Below are 22,728 nucleotides of genomic sequence, written 5' to 3'. Positions count from 1 at the left end.
TAAGTGGTAGTGTATGTAACATTGCATTGTGGGTAGTAGTTTCCTGCTTTAGTCTAGCCACATCCTTAGCTGTCATATGAGCATGTTTCCTATATTTTCTGCAAGTTGTCACCTTTTTTTTTCATCTTACAAAAGTGACAGCATTAGAAGATGAATTGTTCTGATAAACATAAGAAATATACAATACTCTTACAGCTACATTAATCAAGTATGGATCATGCTGCATTTCAAAGAATGATAAAAGAAAAAAACAAAGTAATCCTTGTGGGTTAATATCATGTGAAACAGTGTGTTAATGTAATTAGCATAAAGGAAGGATTCAAGAAAGTCAAAGCAGTTAAAAGAAAGAAAATCTCTGTAACCAGATGCCAATATTCTTTAACAAATGAGGTATACTATATCAATTTGCATATATTGCATATAACAATTTGCAATGAAAGTCAAAAGCTTCAAATCTACTAGATAATTCATTAGTGTGAATTAATGTCAATATCCCTTAGAACTTTCAGTATCTACTTTGACACTGTAGAAGATGTCAAAAAATGGAAAGAGAAACAAAGAAAAAAAAGCAAAACAAAAGAAAACCTGGAAGAGACAAAGAAGGAGGCAGGAGACAAGACAAACAGAAAAAGGGAGAGACTGACACTGATTTAGTATTTTCTCTCCTGACATCCAATTTCTACATAATATCACATTTAGAAACATAGCTGCTCAAACTAACCAAATGAATTTATTCAAACAATCAAGGAAATGATGACATTTGGGTTTTACCATGATCAAATTAAAACAAACTGAACAAAATAAAGTTATTCTCATTAACAAAAAAGTACAAAATAGTACCTTATATACTTAAACAACTCAGACAAATAAGCATCTAGTTGTATATACACACATATACTCCACTAAAATAAGGAAATGGAATGTCTCAATCAAAATTTTAAAAATAAAACTGTACATATTTTACTAATACAACAAAGTTTCAAGTCATCAATACATATTGTATAAGCTTAAACAGCTATATATAATCTAAAAAAATTTGTCAAAACATATCGAATATCAAGTTAATAAGAAAATCCCTTGCTAAAGCCTCATAACCATAATATTTAAGCAAAGTTAGAATTTCTACAATTTATAAAATTGCTACGAACTATTTGCTATTGTTTTCAATTAAAAGAAATTTTTAAAAACAGCAAATATAAGTAACAATCTCTTAAAAAAAAACCCTGAAATGGACACAGTATTAAGAAAATAAAACCATTATATTAAAATACAATCATTACTTGAGACAATAAAAATGAATTCAAAACACAACAATGAAAACACATGTAGCATTAAAACATTATTATACTGTTTTATTCTATATGTCTTGGTATTTTTAAAAGCTCTACCAATTTTGACAAATTTTATTAATATAAAGTGATGGAAAGCAAGACACTAACTGTTTCAGTTTTTTGGACACTAATTTCAAGTTCAAAACTATTTTAAGAGCATTAAAAACCGTAATTTATATAATGAAACTTACAATCAATATCTGATTATAAGGATAGTATAAATCTATAATCAAGGGTTTTATCTACAATGACTGCACTGAATCGAGCTCTTTTCATCATATGTAGTAAGCCATTTCTAATGAAACACTATAGATTATCAAATATGTACCCTGGAGTTATCACTGTATTTTTTTTAATTTTTACTAAAAGAGATATTTGTTCCAAAGAGGAATGATTTAGGATGTGAAAATACATATGGATAATAAATATAAAACTTTAATAAAACACATGATTTCACTATCTTTCTCCTGCCAGAATTTGATGGGCCTTAAAAAAGGACAGAAAGGACATATTCAACAATATCTACTTAACTCTTATAAATGAGTGTAAATCCTCACCCAAAGATTAAATGCAGGAGGGTTACCTACAAAAAGAGAACAATCTATTAAAAGACAAAAGAGACGTTAAAAATTATTTAAATTCATTTCACATCCATTTGGAGAACCAAGTACACAATAAAAAAAAAAAACTTAAGGAAGGGAATATTTGGCAATAAAAGTTAGGACTGTGAGAAGTGTAAGAGAATCTTGATGCAGAAACTGAAAACTCATTTCTAAAAGAAAAGTATGGGACTAGGGACGCAGCTTAGGGATTGAATGCAAGCATATTCAAGTCCCTGGGTTCAATCGCCAATACAAAAAAAAAAAAAAAAAAGGAGAAAAGTATTTATTTGCTTACTATAATATAACAGCTACCCAAATTTTTTCAATTGTCTGTCTCTGCTACTAAATGTGCATATGGAACTATGTTTGGAAATTCCACAAATTATATGGACAAAATCCTTTTATTTACTTTGGATAACAGAGATCACACCTTATTTATGAAAGAGGATAACTAACTCTTCTCTCCACTGCAAGAATAACTGCTTGTTAAATGAAAACTTTTACTTTTTAATGTAAAATGTGTTCACATGCACAACAAGAAATGATGACATCTAAATTTAAAATAAATCACCAACATGTATTTATGGATTTCTACATCAGAAGTTCATTCTGAAAAAGTTCAGGATATCTAAATAATAAAGGACTAAATCATTCCCATGTCCTCCCACTGTATTTTGAATAAATTGAAAATGTTTCTGAAGAATCTTCTGAATATTTTTGTCTAGTTATCTTTATCTAATATGAACTAAAAATTGATAATGAGCTGTGCTAGGAAGAATACACAGTTCTAACACCCTTCTTTGTCCTCACTCTATTGTACACTCCAAATAATATTTTGTAATTCACTGTCTCCGCCCATACTCCCAGTCATTTCTCACCAACTTAGTTACTATCACAATAATAAGACGTCTAACATGCAAATTCAGAGTGGTGTAGATAAATGGCAAAAATGCCTAGAAAATTGGTCTATTCACCTTTATAATTTTCGTTGAAAAATACCTCATTGCTCTCAACTGATGAAAACAGGAAACAGTATTCATAAATATAAAATTCACTGCCTATGATATATAATCATCCTAATAAGAAAATGAGTTCTATACATACATATCCAAAGGGGCAAAAAAAAAAAGACAGTTTCACAAAGATGTTTTCAATTTTCTTCTGAATCAGAATTAGCAAATCGAGACGACTAACATATTCTGTCTGTGTGCATTATTCCTTACTACACACAGCATTTTGTAATTTATTTCAAAGCTTCCATTATAAACAAAAAAATACAGCTTCTGTTAACCCACTCCCTTCTGAGCTCATAAAACATAATACTGAGCAATCCAAGTTATAGTATTTTACTTTATATGAGATTCTCACTCAAAAACTGTTATGGTACAAACTAAAGATTACACAAAATGAGTACATTTCCTGAATGACAAAATTAGGAAAAATAGAAAACTAATATTCTTCCAACAAACTATAACATGTTATATATATAGATTACATGTTATAGTTCTGCCATTTGCTTTTTAAGATCTTCAAAGTAGTCGTGAGATAAAGGTAGACATAATATTAAGTGATATTAATTACAACTAACCTTTATTTTAAGGTCCACAATCACACTGAAAATAAGGTAGACAGACATGATTTAATATTTGTTAAAGAATCCCCAGACTAACACTTTCATGACAGCCAATTATAGTCAAGCCCAGCAAGCAGTTTGCAACCAGACCTTAAGAAAGGTAAACTTTTTTTTTTTTACAATGAGTTACAGATTCACAAGTTTAAGAAGACAAGAAAAAGGAAAACAGAAGGAATTCAGCCACCCTAGCAAATATGAAGCAGACCCCAGAATGTGATACAATCCAAAGATGTAAATTATTGTAAATCATCACTGTTGTTCAGAATTTCACACGGCCTCTTGAGCCAATTTTGCTAACTTTTCCACAAACATAATAATGCTAAAAAGAGAAAGGAGGAGGGAGAGAGGGAGAGAGACAGGGGTAGAGAGAGGGAAAGAGGGAAAGGAAGGGAGGGGGAGGGGGAAAGGAGGGAGGGAGGGAGAGAGAAGGGGGGGGAGAGAGAGAGAGAGAGAGAGAGAGAGAGAGAGAGAGAGAGAGAGAGAGAGGTGGTAGGAAAGGAAAGCCCTTAACTGCAGCATTCTGTTCTACAAATGCTTAACCTTACAGGAGTTTGGTCTCCTTCAGTATTTGTATTCTATCCAAATCCTCATGACTCACAAAAATTAAAAAGCTATATCCCTCTGGATGCCAGGAAAGGCCTTACCACAAGCCTTTTGTCAGAGGGAGAGAGACAGAGGGGGGGGGAGAGAGAGAGAGGGAGAGAGAGAGAGAGGGAGAGAGAGAGAGAGAGAGAGAGAGAGAGAGAGAGAGAGAGAGAGAGAGAGAGAAAGGAAAGAGCAAGGGGGGGAAAGCCACAGTAGTAGGCAGTCCCACTTTACTTTGAGTACTGTGAGGTCACAAACCACATGATTCTGTCTCTCCAGTAATAGTGCTTGCAAAAAAAGGAGTTTTAAAGCTTTTGCTTTTTTGGATTGTGTGAATGCTTCATTCGCCTCACAAACAACCACAGAACCACAAGTGCGGTGCAAACTTTCTCCAGGAGGACAGCAAGAAGTCTCTGGTTTTTAAATGGTTAATCTCCGCAGGTCACTACCAGCCACCGAGACCAACAGAGTCAGTGAGTGCTCTCTAACCACAGTCTATGCAATAATAGTAGGTCCTTCAAATATTTGTTCATTCTCTTTTTGTTTTGTTTCCTTGCTTTTCACATGTTACCAGCTACATAATTTCTTGACAGAAAAAAATAAATATAAAGTCTATGTACTCCAGGCATACTGTAAAACTAAAACAAGATTTGGGTATGGTTTGTATTTTCAGTTTAAGGCTGCAAGCAGTATTTACAACAGAGGGTACAAGTTCTATCTGGAAAAAAAAGGAGGGACTATGGCATCAAACAGCCTCTTCAGCACAGTGACACCATGTCAGCAAAACTTCTTTTGGGGTAAGTATTCCCATATTTTAAAATCCTGTATTAATCTGTTAAATATAAAGGTTTGATTCTAAAACTGCTAGCTTTTTGAGATAATAGCATATTAAAGATCATAATAATAATAATGCGGTTTTGTTCATTACAAATTGAAAAATGAAATGCTATATTGGCTTCTGTAACTTTAACTCTCAGAGTAATACTTGAAATAGACAAAATTAAATTATATTCATTAATCAAAATGACTTCCCAGAATTACAGAAATGAGACGTTAAAACAGTGAAATGTAATATACTTATCAGCCCTCATTAGAAAAAAAAATCTGATGCTAAATTAATCACTGCTATGACTTATCGACAAAGCAGCTCCCAAAATTTGAGAAGACTTCAAAAAGGAAGCAATTTTACAAAATAGCACATCACAGAATTAATGCAATGTTACAGTCTACCATGTACAATATAGAAATAAACCTGCAGTAAAGTTAACAATTTAACCAGCTCAACTAAAAGGAATGTATTTATAATTTTAAACTGTACAAGACAACTACATTAATTTATTTCTAAACAACTTTATATAACTGAAATATACATTCAACTGAAATAAAAATCATTCTAAGTATATTATAGCTGTTTTTAAAAGACCTTTGGAGTTGCCCAGGATATTTAAAAGTTCATGGAAGTCTTTTAAAACGTACATACAATTGTACTTTTCTATGTATTTTAAGTTTACATCTATATACTGTTGCCCATATATAGCACTTCTTATAAACATAACAGACATCAAAATGTCTAAGCGTCTTTTAATCACATTTTTGGACCTACCAAAATGAATACCGTTTTTAGTCTCATGAAAAACAAAACTCCTTAAGGATACCCTCCCTGTATGATTTAAAAGAGCCATACCTATTAAATCATGCTCGACTTTTAAACAAAACAGGCATAATATAGTCCTTTAATATTTAGTATTGATACAGATATGTAAACATTCAACATTCATCAGCTGACATGGTATTACTATAAAATATCTAAGCACTTACAAGATTCTCCTTATGGTGTCCAACATGTTCCAGCTACAAGGCAGTTTTTTAAATTTTTCTTTTATCCTTTAAAATAAATCCTTTTGCTACATATACCTCCATTAACTTAACTTTGCAATTTTCAACTAACGATTGGAGTTTCCCTTACTCCTCCTACTTCACACATTTTAACTGGCTACTACTAGAGGATCAGTCTTAGTTTAGGTCAAAGAGAAATAATAAAACCTGAAGTAGGGAAAATTTCTCTTAAAGGTTAAGGAAGTGTACTTTGTATTTTACAAAAAAAAAAAAAAGTAAAATTGCTGTAATAACTCCCTCAATAGCTATAAGTGAGTCTTCTCAAAGTTACAATACATATAATATAATAATCAAAGATTATTAAAATTTTAATGGTAGGTGTTAAGCATTACTTTAAAACTTTCTGAATTTAGGAAGCAGAAAATAACTACAACTAGACTGCTTTATAGCTCATGTTATAATTATAGCCCCATACATGAGAACTTTCGCTTACTACCCTAGGAAAGAAATGGTTTAAAATATTGTTGTACAGAAGAATTAGTTTTAACAGGCACTTCAAACAGTTTAATTTATCTTTCACAATATTACTTAGTTTTTTATTTTAAAAATAGATTTTTTTTCTAACCAGATCAGGAACATCACAAGTTTCAAGAAACACCTCAGCATTACAAGTAAAGCTGCCACAAAGAATATGTTAAAATTGTCCCCAAGAATATGTTGAAATGCTCCTAATTCTAACTTAACAGGCATCTTATATTGTTGTCACATTCTCAATAGCCAATCAATAATAAAATTTCCAAAATCTAAGCCAGTTCCTAAATAAGACATAAAAGTAAACTAAATAAAGCTCATCTTCTGTTGCATGTCAAACTTTTTTACCATTATAACTAATCCTTCCCTTTCTGAAAAGTTTCACCCTCCCCCCACCACCAATCCAATAGTACTTTTGAGTCTGGATAGAAAACTAATTATGAATCCACTACACCAGACTAATTACAGGTGAGTAGTGGACATTCTTTATAGTAGTGTACACTCATTGCACACATCTTACCATTCCATAATTAATCTCTGTCAAGCTTAAAACCTCACTTTAGACTTTACGTTTTTGCAATGATTATCATAACCACCTAATAAAGTATAAATATAATAAGTATGTGACCCAATTTTGCAAAAGAGAAATTCTAGATGAAGAACAAAGCATACATTGACCAATTACTGAATCTCAAATATAATGAGCTAAAAATGTGTGTTTGTGTGTGTAAAAAAGAAAGAGAGTGTGAGTCTCAGTGTCCTTGATCTCTTGGTATATTTCACTTTAAATTAATCAAGATTTTTTAATATGTGCTACTCAAAATCTGCCCATTATTTATCATAATTAAAACCTGTTATAAACAGACTGATTAATCAAGTATCTTACAATTAAGAACTTATTTACGAAAATATATTTGCTGACTGATTAAATTTCTACTAAAAATCTTTTTAACTGACCAAAGTAACTGATTAAACATCACGTGTGAAGAGTGATTTCCAAAACAATAATTATGCTCCATATCAATAATACTTTTATAATTTAAAGATTTACTAGTGACAAAGTTTTATAATTTGCTCCTTAAACAAGAGAGCTAAATTCTGCTTTCCAGGGAGATGAATTAAAAAGTCAAGAACAAAGAAGACAACTATTAAAAAGTGAAAAATACCAAGCAATTTCCAAAGACTTATATTATAAATTATTTTAAATTATAAAATTCTAATTTTACAAGAAAAATTATTGAAGGTTTCATTTTTAAATGTTAAAATATATAAAAAATTCAAAAGACATCAAAGAAAAAGATCTTGTTAGTGTGTATGAATCTCCAGATAGTCTCTATAAATTACAAAAAAGCATGAAATATGCATGATTACATTATGATATATTTTAGTTCTTTTAATGGAACAAAAATTAATCTATTCAATTACACTCTTCAAACTAATCACTAATAGTCTGACTTGTTTAAATCAGTTATGCTAAAGTTAAATCCAGTAAGATATAAATGTTCCAGTTTGTTAGAAGAACACTGAAATATTTGATGGTTAAATAAACTGTGGGGGCGGGGGTAGCTAACTCATTGAAGGCACTAAGATTTTATCAAACACACAGAATTAATCTTTATTGAATAGAACCATTCACAAATCAAATCTCACTGTACTTCAATACTTTCAAGCAGCGCTAATCAATTACAAACCTTTTCTAGTGCTTCAAAACTCATGTGCTTTCAATTTTACACACTGGTGGTCCTCAAGTACTATACTGGGGCTGAGTTAAGACATTCTGTATCACAACTTTTTTTTAACAAATATTCATCTAGAAAGCTTTTTTTCACTCTCTCAAGAGCTGCTCAAATGAAAACTGTGGTAATATTTTTATACTGTACTTCTTTGTTAAAGCAAAAGGTTAGGGGTTACCTAAATACCTCAACTGTATATATAAAAAAGGGAAAAGGTAAGTATTCATATAAAAAAATCCAATGGGACTGAATTATTTATTTTTGCATTTCCTATGATTAATGATGCACCCGTGCATACTTGAACACCCATGGCAAAACAGGGTAACATCAAAATGCTCTCCAAAGCACACAAATACCAACCTTTCATGCTATTCTAACACTTGTTAGACATTTGTTGACAATTCTATGTCAATAGTGAAGTCATGCAAAAGCTCATCAGAAGCATTAAGATTGAAAATTTTATTACTTAAAGTCTTTAGAGACATATTTATATAAAGAATTCACTATAACTATCTACCTCTGCAGTGTCTCTTTAAAAATATTATACATGTGGCCAAGCAGACAAATAACATCAATTCAATATGAAAAGAAAAAAATCCTTCCTGCCAAAACTAAGATTATAATTATACAATCCATAACTATTTTTCTCTAGTCATTTTCCAAGCCAGGCTTATTAAACGGGTACTAGCAATTTCAATGCGAACTTAGGCAGAGACTTCCTAACAGGTTACCTTAATGCATTACTTTTTCCCTCTTATATCAATGAACTCTAACTTCTACTCAAAAAAAAAAAAAAAAACTACCACTAAGCTACTATAATAAAGATAATGATAAATTTCAATACTTGATTATTTTCTTAAGAATTCTGTCTAAAGTATGTGGAAAATCTTCATCAAATCTGAAATGTTTTAATATTTTAAACAAATCTTTAAAAGGAACTCTCACATAATGAAATAATATACCTTAGTACAACCTCTTGTCATTTCAAAAAGATTATGGAATTCGCTGGATATATATTTTGATTAATGTGTTACAATTCAAAAAAAAATAATGGTGAAACTCTATACCTTATTCAAAGGGAGTTTCCTTACAATTTTAACCACAGTTAACCACAGGCTTTTGTCCATTCAACAGAAAATACACATAAAACAGACCATACATTCCCAAATAACTTTTTAAGACCTGTATAGCAACTAACATTCAATGCTTCTTTATTATATTGTACACAATATCTTCACCTTATGTGGAATTCATAGGAATTTCCTCCCCATTATACTACTATTAAGGACATAGGATTCAAGATTTGGAATAGTGTTGAATGAATGTAAGCAACACCCTATAAAACATTTTAAGTTTCTTGTTATTATTGAAGAACAGGAGCTAACTCTAAAGCATATTTTTTCATAAACATGTTTCTTCTAATAAATGGAAACCATTTATGTATGTATTATCCCCAAACAAGATGAGTTACAGAATTAAAAGGTCCTTTAAAGGCTACTTGCTACATTAAGCATTTAATATTTGCAGTGAAAAAAATGTTATTCATGTTTCCTAAAAATGTATCCTATGTTGTTTTCAATATACAAAATTTCAATATATAAGGGCTGGAGGTATGGCTCAGTAGGAAAGCACTTGCCTCATATGTGCAAGGTCCTGGGTTCAATCACCAGTACCATTAAAAGTAAAATCTAGCATGTATCAAAGAACCTGAAATCATATATACCTATTAGTATAATTTAGACTCTAAGTGAAAGATGATAAATGTTAGTTTACCTTGATTCAATAATTTTCATCATTTTTATATTTCCTGCCAGAAGAAATGAAATTTTTCTATACAAAGTGAATACAGTATTAATGATGTTTAGTTAAAAATTATACTGATATTAGAAAATTACCTATTAACCGTTTTATTCTCAAAAATGTAATTAAGATTATTTTGACAACTAGTTTAAAGTCTTTGTTATCTCCACTAGTTCTACTGACAATTCTCTTGAGTTACACACGATTAGTGCCATTTCTAACAAGGTATGGTAGGTTTAAATATCCTATGTAAGGCAAATAATTTTTACCACAAAGTTGAATAACTTATTTTATTATACTGCTTTCAGTTCCAATGACTTTTTAACATTATTATGGTCACCTGGAATTATTATGCTAGCAACTATAAATATATATTTATAAAAAAGATTATGTTAAAAATCCAAAAATATGGGCTAGGATTATAGTTTTAGCTCAGTGGTAGAGCACTTGCCTAGCACGTGTGAGGCACTGGGTTTGATACTCAGCACCACATATAAATAAGTAAAATAAAGGTATTGTGTCCATCTACAACTAAAAAAAATATTTTAAAAATTCCAAAAACTTAAAATATAAATTTATAGTGCTCCCCCCAAAAAAAATTACATAAATCTTGAGTGTGCCAAACCATTATTTACCTATTTCTATGGTCAGGTATCTCACAACTAAATTTATTTTGTGGTTCAGTAAAAGCAAAAAATAAAGGAAAAATGCTAGCCAAAACACAGTTACAATGATCAGTAAAATTTTTAAAACATATACCACAGTCTTTCTTTGGAAAAACTAGGATAACAATGTTGTGGTATTCCATGAAACTTTATATGAATATGGGAATATTTTTATAAAGAAACAAAATGCCTGCCATATATGTTCAACCTAAGTTCTTTGGCCACTGATCTAACTTAAAATTTTTATATACAGAATTTACATATGTATGAGTGTGAATGCATACAAACTAGTGACTATAGAACTTGGAATAATGATCTTTACCCAAGAAAAATAACTGTAAATTTTTAACTGAGGTATTGTTTGTAGCTCCTTAAAAATACTTTATGCAAGTACACTGAGAAACATCTATAAAAACAGTAACAGATTAGGCATCTGTGAAGAAATTCAAGAAGTAAAAATAATTAATACCATAATTTTCTAGATATACACTTAATAACAATTATTAGAAACTGATGTAGGCTACATAAATCATTACATTTACAAGGACAAATATGAATGGAATTAATTTGATAAGAGATACCTGTTTATGGATAACATCAAAAAGAGCAACCCTGACTGTAAGTTAAACAGATATATCTTCTATATGTGTACTCATTCTCCATGTAAACTGGGTGAACAAAGCAGTGGGGACCATTAGTTTATGATCATTTTGATAATATTATTTTTTTAAAAAATCTCTGTACTAAACTTCTCAATTTAAAACTTTAAATTCCCAGGCTAATCTTTAAATGAAAAATATCCTATGTATATTCAAAGTTTGGAACAGTGTTGAATGAATGTAAGCAATACCCTATAAAACATTTTAAGTTTCTTGTTATTATTGAAGAACAGGAGTTAACCTTAAAGCATATTTTTTCATAAACATGCTTTCTTCTAATAAATGGAAACCACATCAATTAATGTATTATCCCCAAACAAGATGAGTTACAGAATTAAAAGGTCCTTTAAAGGCTAAATTACTTCTACCAAATAATTTAAAATTATTTAAATGATCTAACCAACATGAATTCACTTTGAAACTAAAAATAAAGGATCAACATACTTATGTGATAAAGCATTATATTCTATAATTAGTATTTCAGTTCATTGCTATATCACAGTCACTTGATAATAGAAAAAAGATTTCTGAGTTTCAAAAAGGTAAAGGGTATGGATTCTCTTTAATAATCTGAAAAGGTATTTTCTATAAATGAAGCTCAAAAAACCCTGTTTATGGAGAAAAGTGAACTCTCACTTTATTTCATTAACTTCAATCAGATTACAGATATATGCAACAATATGGTATCACAGAAAGAAAACTTCCTTATGCTAATAATCCACACTATAATTGATCTCTGTGTTTTCTATAAAACTGATACCCATATAATTATGTAAGCATGTCACACAAAAAAACCTAAATATCTAATTCAAAAAATTTAAGACATTACGAGAAGTCTGTAAGAAAATACCCATCAAAAAAGTAGCATGCTACTGTTTGGTAAGATAACTGGTTAGAAAAGATAACCTAGTAATTTTTACTTCTCATGAAATTTGTAAAGTTCTTAGGTAATTCAGCTCTTCAAAAACTGCAGGAAAAAAATTGCTATTTCTCTTAATAAATATAAAGTTCAATATAAAAATGAATATATTATAGAAGACAATCCATAAGGCAGATACTATTCATAAAGACAATGTATTACAGTGCTTTTATAAAGGAACGTAAACATAAATGCAATGTAATCCAATATTTGGTCATTGATCCCACCTTCTCTCCACAGCAGAAATTCTTCTTTTACAAATTCTTATAAACCAGTATACACAAAGAATTCTTCCAGTTGTTAAAACTAAACAAACACATACACATACATCCCAGTTCCTCTTCCCTCCCTCCCTTTTTTCTTCTCTCCCCCGCCCCGGCACCACTCCCTCCCTTCCTCCATAATTTAGAAGGAAAACAACATTTTTAAAACTTTTACAACCATCATCCCTCTCATTTTAAAATGGTATTATCTTAGCTAGATAAGGGCAATAGTGTTATCTGAAGAATTTTTCTTGATCCAATAGTAAAGATTTAAAAGTGTACTTCCCTTATAACATGCATAAGCAGCATAATAAAATATTCAAGTGCACCAATAAGATTAGAAAATACACACTCAGTTTTTTAAAATCATCATTAACAAGGACCCAGAAAGAAAATTTAGAAACATATGTTGATTATTAGGCTTATTTTTAGTTTCATAAACATTCTAAATCTATCAAAACACAATTAAATAATTATTCTCTTAATAAAGCAAAATATTTTACTTAAATTGCTGAATTATTTATTATTAAATGGTTAAATGTGTGTGTGTATGTATGTGTGTATGTATATATATATATATATATATATATATATATATATATACATCTTACTGAGACATATCCAAACCATTTTCTTAGCTATGAAATTAAGTCATGTGCTCCAACAAATAATGTAACACATTATTCTATATAAAGTATTTATTTATAAAGTAATCAATCATATAACATGTACAAAAGATAGAAAGATACTTTATATGATGAGACTTCATTAATACATGTAACTCAAGTTGGCTATCTTTATTTAAAACATTATTCAAATTCACGGTCAGTTCATTGCAATTTTTTTCTTTTTAATACAAGAACATTTAATATCTTCAACTCTGCTTTAAAGGAAACTAAGAAAAATGGTCTTATTCATTATTATAAACTGACATATATTTGTTCAAAAGTAGCTATAAAACTGTGATCTGAAAACTTATATACTCAAAATATAAAACAAACAAGAAAATGCAAAAATACATGAAATAAAACAACTTGCAATAACAACATAACAAAAGGCCAACTTTGAGCTCAGAAGATATACATATGCTTTTTAAAATAAAAGTTCAAACTTAAGCTTGCCTTCTGAACGGCTCAAATGAACAGAACAACTCAATGACTACAGAATTTTCTTCTAAATTGGCAACACTATAAAGAAATATCTAATTCCTAATTTTTCATTATGTGATACTTTCTTTAATCAAAGTACTATCATTTATTCTAAATTTGCTGAAAAGCCTTGACCATTGCATTTTTCCTGTACGTACCTCTTCCTTATCAATTATGATGTATCTTCAGCATTCAAAAGAAAAAACCTCCAAACTTTAAACTGAGTTTCCAGTACTTAATTAAAATCAATACATACAGTGCTACTTTTAAAATACTCATTTCTAGAAGGCTAGAAAATCTTATTAAAGCTGATGCATCTACACATAGAAAGCAACTTTTAGTAAGTTCTTTTGCTACGCCATAATGATCTGCTCCAGAAACTCAAGGGTACCTAAAACAACGAGCTACCTGTTCTAGCCATGCTTAGGAATGTGTCCAAATCATTTTTATTGATTTAACCTTTATAGGAATGCTACATATCCTCAGAGCAAAACATTTTGAATGTATTTATAATATGATACACTTCTGAGAAGCCATGAAAAAGAAAGCTAAAAACAAATCTAGACACCCCTCCACCCTTGGTTGTTATCGGTTTATTTTTATTTTAAATACTATCAGTGGACCTGAATATTGAATAATTCTACTTGGGAAAACTTATCTTGGCACTACTGTAAGTAGAAATAAAAAATTTATTTTGGAAAAAAGAAAGCGTATTTAAATAAATTCTAACTTCAAAGAATAAAAATCCTAACTTCTCAATGATGTCACATATACAAATTTGGACATTATTCTAACTGTTCCTTCCATACCCTAATTATATTTTAATCATGGACCCTACAAGCATATCAAATTTATAGAATTTAGTCCTTACTGAATAAAAAACTAAGTTGTGTTTAGTTTACATTCTGAGAGTTTACAGTGAAAGTTCTGTGTAGACTATCTCTCTAGCTTTCTACAAGTGATACTTCACAAATGGCTATCACAGCCAGTGCCTAACGTTAGGCATGTATGCCAAATAATTCACAGTATTATGCTTCCTCACATTATAGTTCATGATTCCTTAACTTGAACCTCACCTCTAAAGAAGTCCTACTTTCACTGCAGACTGTTCTCTTAAAAAGGCAAACAACTTTTGAGCATTTCCAGATGTAGCGCGCTTTCTCTCTCTCTCTCTCTCTCTCTCTCTCTCTCTCTCTCTGTCTCTCTCTCTCTCTCTCTCTCTCTCTCTCTCTCTCTCACACACACACACACACACACACACACACACACAATCATAGGCAAATTCTCAAAGAATTCTAAATTAATACAATGTAGCAAAACTGGAGTCACTACATATTAATTACTTCAATGACCACCCATAAGTTTAAAGAGCTACAGGTACTATCCATCAAAATAAAAAACTTATGATTAGCTACAAAAGCACTGACTTCAGGTAGCTACCAGTAAGTAAAACAACCAAGCTCATTTCAGTGTCAGACTATTTCAGTGTCTACTAAAATGGACTTTCCAAAGTTCTGACAATTCCTGAGCATGCAAGAATATGTAATTTTTTCAAATAATTAACATTTTTATTCTGGATAACATAAATTTGGATTTGACTACATTACTTTCATCTTGTCAATATTTTATATTAAATTTGCAAGCAGGCATGAGACTATGCTAAACTAAAATCAAATAATTTATATGCAGACTACTACTTTAAAGCTGGGACTAGGATGAGACACAGGAAGCATCTAAGGTGTAAAATTTAAGGAAGCATACTCTTTCTTATACAACCCTCAAAAAGAAAATCTGTTTAAATTTTGTGCCTTAGGCACTTTGCTTGTCTTATTATAGTCCTAGTTCTGCTCTTATTAGTAAAGATCGTTTCATGAAACATATACTAAGCAGAGTAACACAAAACATAGAAACACAGGAATATAAGAATAAAAAAATTAAAAATATGACTTACATGTCTATGATACTGATTTATATGTTCTATGTATGTACTTACATTTAAACACATTAAAAGAATAATATCACTATACACTCTAATCAGTAGTCAGATGGCGCAAATAGTTTAGATCTAATGATTTTAATCTCTATCAGTAGTTATTTTAAGAGCACACAAACAGCTCAGGAATTTTCTTTAAAAGTCTTTGCCAATAATATCTTTCAAAGTTAATCAAGTGGCTTTTTTACTTGACTATAACACTTCTTTTTTCTTTTGATACTTGGGATTGAACTCAAGGGAAGGGTACTCCCCATTGAGCCACATCTCCAGCCATTTTTTACATTTGATTTAGAGACAGGTCTCACTAAGTTACTTAGCTTTTCTAAACAATTTAATTGAGAGAGTATGTTCTATTAAAGATTTCACAGAGCTATACATAAATTGTATACTCCAATGGTATCTAAATATGGCTGATCAACCAAACTGCCTGAAGTTTGGGATAACAAATGAGGGAGGAAAAGCCTTGGGAAGTTTTTTAAAAAGATGCCCAGATAAATTAGCCAATTTGGAAGACAAGAGAATGCGGACTTTTAATATGCCCTAAAATAAGGTAAAAGACAAGATGGATATACAAAAAAAAAAAATCAATTCCAAACTGTCTCCCCACTAAACATTTTAAAGCTTATTCACAAGAAGTAGAACATTAATAGCTCCTTTCTTTCCTTCCCTTTCTTCTAGTAGAGATGTTAGTCATCTAACACTAGACTAATAACATTAATGAAGAAAATAAAGAAGGACAGATGATTCAGTAAGATGAACAAAGCCAAAAACATCAGTATTTTTATTTCTTTAATAGGTTCAAATAGCTATTCTAAGTAATGATGAATCTACTCCAAAAATACAGCATTTTAAACTTTAATTGGGTTCATATTCATATATTTTGAAAAATCAAAGTGCCTAACGAGACCTATGATTTTTACAGAGTACACTTCAGCTGAAACTGTACTTTGTTTTCATGTTAGTTTTTCTTTGTTGAGTGTTTACTGTGCCAGGTATTGTGATAAGCCTTTTATAAACATCACTTCCTTTAATTATCACGTCTCTTATATGAGGTAGGTACCATAATTATTTACAGATGAGGAAACAGAATGAAGTAATGAAACCTGCTCAAGGTCACACAGTTGAAGAGTTAACATTCAAACTCAAGCCTTTTAACCCTTAATTACTACTTCATAGTGTTACTCGTGACCTTAATGAAGTAACTTTCTAGTTCTCAATTTCACTGGCAAAAGCGTTAGTTGTCCAAAACATAATTACTCTAAAGCTTTTAAACTGACAAAATACAAGAAAAAAAAACAGGAAATAATCTTTGTGTTTCTCAATTATTTTAACACACATCTTTAAGATTGATCAGAAAGAACCAAAGGAACTCAGACAAAATAAAAGAATATCAAGGGAGCCCAGCACAGTGGTGCACACCTGTAATCCTAGCTACTCAAGGGGCTGAAGCAGGAGGATCCCAAAGTTGAGGCAAGTCTGGGCAACTTAATGAAGCCTGTCTCAAAATAAAAAATGGCTGGAAATATAGCTAAGTGGTAGCGCATGCTAGGTTCAATTCCCAGCACTACTCCCAACCAAAAACAGTATATGATCAGTGGATAAGATTTAGTTTAGGTTTGATTAGAAAGTGAAAATTTCAAGGAACTAAATCAGTTCCTAACCAATCATAATAATCTTATTCAATATCCATACCACACAGCATATACTACAGGTGTACTGAAAATCCATTTAGAAGTTAAAAAATTAAACCTTAAACACCAAAAATTTATATCCTTCCTTATGTATGAAATTAAAATAATAATGGTACAACAATGGACCCTGGTGTCAGTCAGATCTGGAGTCAAATCCCAGTTCTTATATTAATCTGTATTCCTAAACCAGAATTATAGTACCTGTCCTATCTAAAATGTACCCCCACACTTATGCTAAGTGACCTATACAACCTTAATTTCTAATTATAATTTGTTAAATTCTTATTCGTTTGTAAAATTCCTAAAGATTCACTGGTAAGTGAACCTTATTCTTTGACTACCAAGAAGATACAAAATTCTAGAAACAAAATTTGTGCAAAATTCTAGAAACGATCTTTGACAAGTACTATTCACCCCAATTTCATCCACAACAAATTCAACACTACTTTTTTAAAAAATTCTCAGAGAAGCCACAAAAGAACTGTACCTACTTTTTACGCTGGTATAGAGTGAAATAAAGCTGTAAAATTATGTTTTTTCAGTCTATGTGGTTTTACTGAGAAAAGATGCCCTGACTAAAACCCATAAGTGATAGTAGTCAAACAAGACTTGTTACCAAGATAAAGAACTGAGGAGAAGAGAAAGCTATTTGGCGATCTGCAAACATCAGCAGACTTCTCCAATCATTCTGCACCCACGTCTAATTTGACAGACTATGTTTTAATGATCAAACCAACAACTTTAAGAAGACTAGTAAGGTAGATTTACCAATTAAATGAACTCATATACAAGCGTAAAAATCAACATAACACTTTAGAAAAGGAAACATGCTGTTTTGATGAGAAATGTCCAGAGAAAAAGGTTAAAAGTGAGTTTGTCTTGACAACTTAGTAAGAAGTACAACTCAAGAGAAGGAAAGCAATGAAATGGGCAAACTACAGTATAGTTTTTGAAATAACTATGGAATAAGTTAAAAGTCTTCAGTAGTTGGGATATTAATACAAGTTAAATTCTAGTAGCCTACTTGACAATGGATGCAAGAAATTAGAAAAAGATGTAATTAGAAATAAAAATGCACAGAGTTAAGATAATGCATTGCCCTTAAAATAGGCTCCACAAATGTTCACACTTATTTCATCAGAAGACACTAAAGATGTAAGACAAAAAGTTTTGTGTACATCCAAAGTAGTCAATCAGGGAAGCAGGGAATACTATAAATTTCGGAACAGCATGGGTAGTAGTCATTAATATTGTATACAACAACTGAGACTGAACACAAAAAACATAGGGAAGTGGAAGATATTATAAAGAAATGAATAGGGGCTTGAGATGTGGCTCAAGTGGTAGCCCGCTTGCCTGGCATGCGTGAGGCACTGGGTTCAATCCTCAGCACCACATAAAAATAAAATAAAGATATGTGTCCACCTAAATCTAAAAAATAAACATTTTTTTAAAATTATTTTTAAAAAGAAATTAATAGAAGAATTTCATAGCAGAGTTATTAGGTGAGGGAAAAAATAAGGAAAATGAGATTGTAGTCTGGATTGAACCGTGATGATACTAACAATTATGAGGAAAATGGGAAAGGGTAAAAAGAGTTTTTTTCTTTGTCATTAATAAAGTTGTGCTTAGAAAGAAAAAATTATATACAACAAAATCTCATTTTTTTTAATTATAAAGGGATGTGTGTATATGTCAGAGGGACCCCAAACAGTAAACAGTTAAGTTTAAGAAGTGGCAAGAAACAAGAAAATTTGTTTTTTATATATTTGCCAATATTTTTAATTTTAAAACTGACTAAATATTACAATTTAAAAAATTCAGTTAATAGTATGCTTTAATGTTTGAAAAGGTTATCTTTCCTAAACCCATACAAAAAGTTTGTGATACAGGGAACCATTTTTTCATTTTTACATGCTCCAGCTGTAAGAAATAGAGCCAAAGACCGAATTAGAAACTATTTTTAAATAAAGTGGAGAAATTATTATCACAAAAACCACAGGATGTCATGGAACATGATAAACATAACAAGTATTTTGATATTCTTTAAGTTTAAATCCCAATTATACAAGTTATAAACTTGAGCAAGCTATTTAAACCCCCTGTGTCTAAATTTCCTCATCTACATACTATCACCTAGTCGGAAAGTTTTCTGTGAAAATTAAACAAAATGTAAAGTGCCTACATTCAATCTGACAATTATTTGAGTATAACCAACTTTCCAATCTTTAAATCCTTTTTGTTTATTGATTTTTTAAAAAAAGACAGCGGAATGCATTACAATTCTTATTACACATATATACCACAATTTTTCATATCTGTTTGTATATAAAGTATGTTGACACCCAATTTGTGTCTTCATACATGTACTTTGGCTAATGATGTCTATCACATTCCACCATCCTTGCTAATCCTCTGCCTCCTCCTTTTCCCTCCCACCTCAATCCTTAAATCCTCTGAAATCTAAACTCAACTATTCATAATGTGGTCCCCAGGCCAGCAGCAGCATCATGTCCTGAAAGCTTGCTAAAACAAAGAATCTGAGGCCCTACCTCAGACTTTGTAAATCAGAATCTACAATTTAATAAGATCTCCAGGAAACAAAGTTTGAGAAGTCTGCTCAAAACAACACTCACCTATCAGAGTGTCCAATTTGTTTATTACCAATCCCTGAAGTCACCTACTTCATCTGTTACAGAGCTCTGACATTAAGAAAAGCACCAGGTTGTTTATTTCTAATTCCTAATTCTGGGGGAATCAAGAGACTTTTTTACAGAAAATTTTCATCTAATTCCATTTCCAAAAGGCAACTTTTCAAATCTGAAGATGATGCTCACATTCACCCACCTCCTCAGTATACCCATGACTGAACAAGAGAGTCCTCCTATTGAGCAATGTCTTCAATAATGTGAGACATTCAGCAAATTATTAAACTGCACAACAGTATTAAGAGCTACTCATCTATATTTCTTCATGTTGTCAATGATATCTCACCACTAACTCGTCAAATGCTATCGATTCCATGTTCTTAAGACAATATTTAGTAGCTTTGAAATAGCAGTTTGTGAGGCATGGCTACAGTGAATAAAACCATTTGGCTCCTAGCATTCATACTCTAGTAGCTCCCAAATCCTGTCTTTACAGAAGGGTCGCAGGTTTGAAGCCAGCTTCAGCAACTTAGTGAAGGCTGTAAGCAATTTAGTGAGACACTGTCTCAAAATAATAAATAAAAAGGGCTAGGAATATGACTCAGTGGTTAAGCGCTCTTGGGTTCAATCCCTGGTACCAAAAAGAAAGAAAGAAAGAAATACTGCCTTTAATAATTCACTCTAGAAATTTAGACAGCAGATGCTTCAAACTTCCACTGTGCATGTAGTACCCCTTTGATATTCCACACTACTTGTTTACTAGTAAAATATTTTACAATCACAGTTGCCTATTCTTCACCCAACTCTTCCAAGACAACTGACTGAATAAAACAAGAAATACTAAAGACAATATTATGTGTGAAGAATTATCAAGCCAGAGTATTCATATTTCCTTTATTTAGAGATTAAAGGCAATATGAAATAAATGTGACAAAGAAAACATCTGCTAGATTCAGCCATATACTAAAAGTTAGTCCATTAGAACCCCTAGAAACATCTTTTGAAAAAATTTTCATTAAGACTACTTAGGCAGGGCTGGGGTTGTAGCTCAGCGGTAGCACACTTGCCTCGCATGTGTAGGGCACTGGGTTCAATCCTCAGCACCACATATAAATAAATAAAGATATTGTGTATCCATCTCCAACTTAAAAAAAAAAAAAAAGACTACTTAGGCAGAACTTTTGATTACCTTATTTCTTATATATTGGAAACTCCCTCATTTACTTGACCTAAAACTCCCCCTACCCATGCATTTGTTCTTGCTGTCCACTACTAAACCAGGCTTGCCTTTAGCTGCAAATACACTTTATTACCCATTCATGCATTAATTACTCTTTTCCTTCTTCTCTCTGAACCTTCTTTTCACTGGTATACCATGAGCATCGCCCTACATTCTAAATTTATAGCAGAAAGTTTGTAGTTTTCTCTTTTAATATCACCTAGAATAGTAACAATCAATTAATTAAGCACTCAGCCACTTTAAAACATATAACTATTAAGAGCCTATGCTTGCCACAAACACAAAATGCATTAAAAATTAAGAGTATTCAAAAAAGGCATTTAACTGGGTAAATAAGCTATGTATAAACCAACACTTTACTCTTAGCTAAGAAGGCTTAGAGAAAAAATTTAAATATGAAAGGTGAGTTTGCCTTTAAGACTCTGTGGAAGAGGAAGGCCACTTCAGAAATAGACTGTGATATACCAAGACTCAGAGCAAAGACAAGGGAGACAATAAAACAAGCAGAAAACAGACAATCTTAAAATCTTTTTTTCCCCCTGAAAACAAGTTTTATTTAAACAAGTGTTTAAAATAGGTTACATAACATTAAAACCAGAAGGGAAAAAAAAAAACAAAACCAGTTTATTACTTCATATGGCACTGGGCGGCTGTTGCTAGTGAGTTGCCAGTTCCTTTTTTTCTTTTTAAGTTGTAGTTGGAAACAATACATTTATTTGTTTACTTTTACGTAGTGCTAAGGATGGAACGAAGATCCTTGCACATGCTAGGTGAGCGCTCTACCGCTGAGCCACAACCCCAGCCCAGTGAGTCCCAGGTTCCATAGCTGCTACAGGACTGATACCATCAGTTTGGCTTTGTTCCCTTGTCAAAAGTTTAACTGATATTAAGATAGCCTCACTTTCTGTAGTTTTGATACCCTTTAGCTAGAATATGTCTGGTCACAAAGAAAACCTTGGTGGCAAGCCAGATGTCACAACCTCACTGGAAGGACAAGGGCCTGAGTTCTGCCCACCTGGTCAGGTTAGATACCAGGGACTTTTTTTTCCTTTTAACTACCAAAGGCCCCCTCTGGTGGTACAGCTGTCTTACCCCATCCTCTAGATTGTTGAGGTCATAACACTCTTAGGACAGGGGACTCTGTTGAGTGAAGAGTTTCTGGTCAAACACAACTATCTGATCTTGGGGATCTGGGCTTTGCTGAAACACCACATTATTACTTGTTTCAGGGTGGACATTGCCAGGCACCTATTGCTTGATCTCAAATTTTTAAGTGAGAGAATTTAAGACTAGACAGCATGGTTCTTTCCATTTTACTACAGGAAAAAGTTACTCTAGTCCAAGTTAAAAGCAGACCCCAAGTGGTTACATTATACAAGCTGTGAGGTTTTTAAACTTGTGACAAGGGACAGAAGGGAAATTCTACTCGTTGCAAGGAAATCCTCACGTAA

The 22,728-nt window shown here is 31.5% G+C and overlaps 2 protein-coding genes across 3 annotated transcripts in view; one reads left to right on the top strand and one right to left on the bottom strand.

The window, feature by feature from the left end:
- Supt3h (SPT3 homolog, SAGA and STAGA complex component) overlaps positions 1–22,728 on the bottom strand; it is a 458,422-nt gene that overhangs the window by 406,072 nt on the left and 29,622 nt on the right. The gene's annotated exons all lie outside the window — the stretch shown is intronic.
- Positions 4,876–22,728, top strand: part of Runx2 (RUNX family transcription factor 2) — a 212,050-nt gene continuing 194,197 nt past the window's right edge. Inside the window, exon 1 of one of the 2 annotated variants that reach the window (XM_026394442.2) lies at positions 4,876–4,948. In XM_026394442.2, the coding sequence (XP_026250227.2) occupies positions 4,891–4,948 (58 nt within the window). In that variant the 5' untranslated portion in view covers positions 4,876–4,890. The remainder of the gene's footprint in view (positions 4,949–22,728) is intronic. The other variant, XM_026394443.2, reaches the window with a different exon arrangement.

The sequence above is a fragment of the Urocitellus parryii genome, chromosome 8 (genome assembly GCF_045843805.1).
Source record: "Urocitellus parryii isolate mUroPar1 chromosome 8, mUroPar1.hap1, whole genome shotgun sequence".
NCBI classification, from domain to species: domain Eukaryota; kingdom Metazoa; phylum Chordata; class Mammalia; order Rodentia; family Sciuridae; genus Urocitellus; species Urocitellus parryii.
The sequence above is the reverse complement of the archived record's forward strand: the minus strand, read 5'-3'. Positions and strand labels throughout refer to the sequence as shown.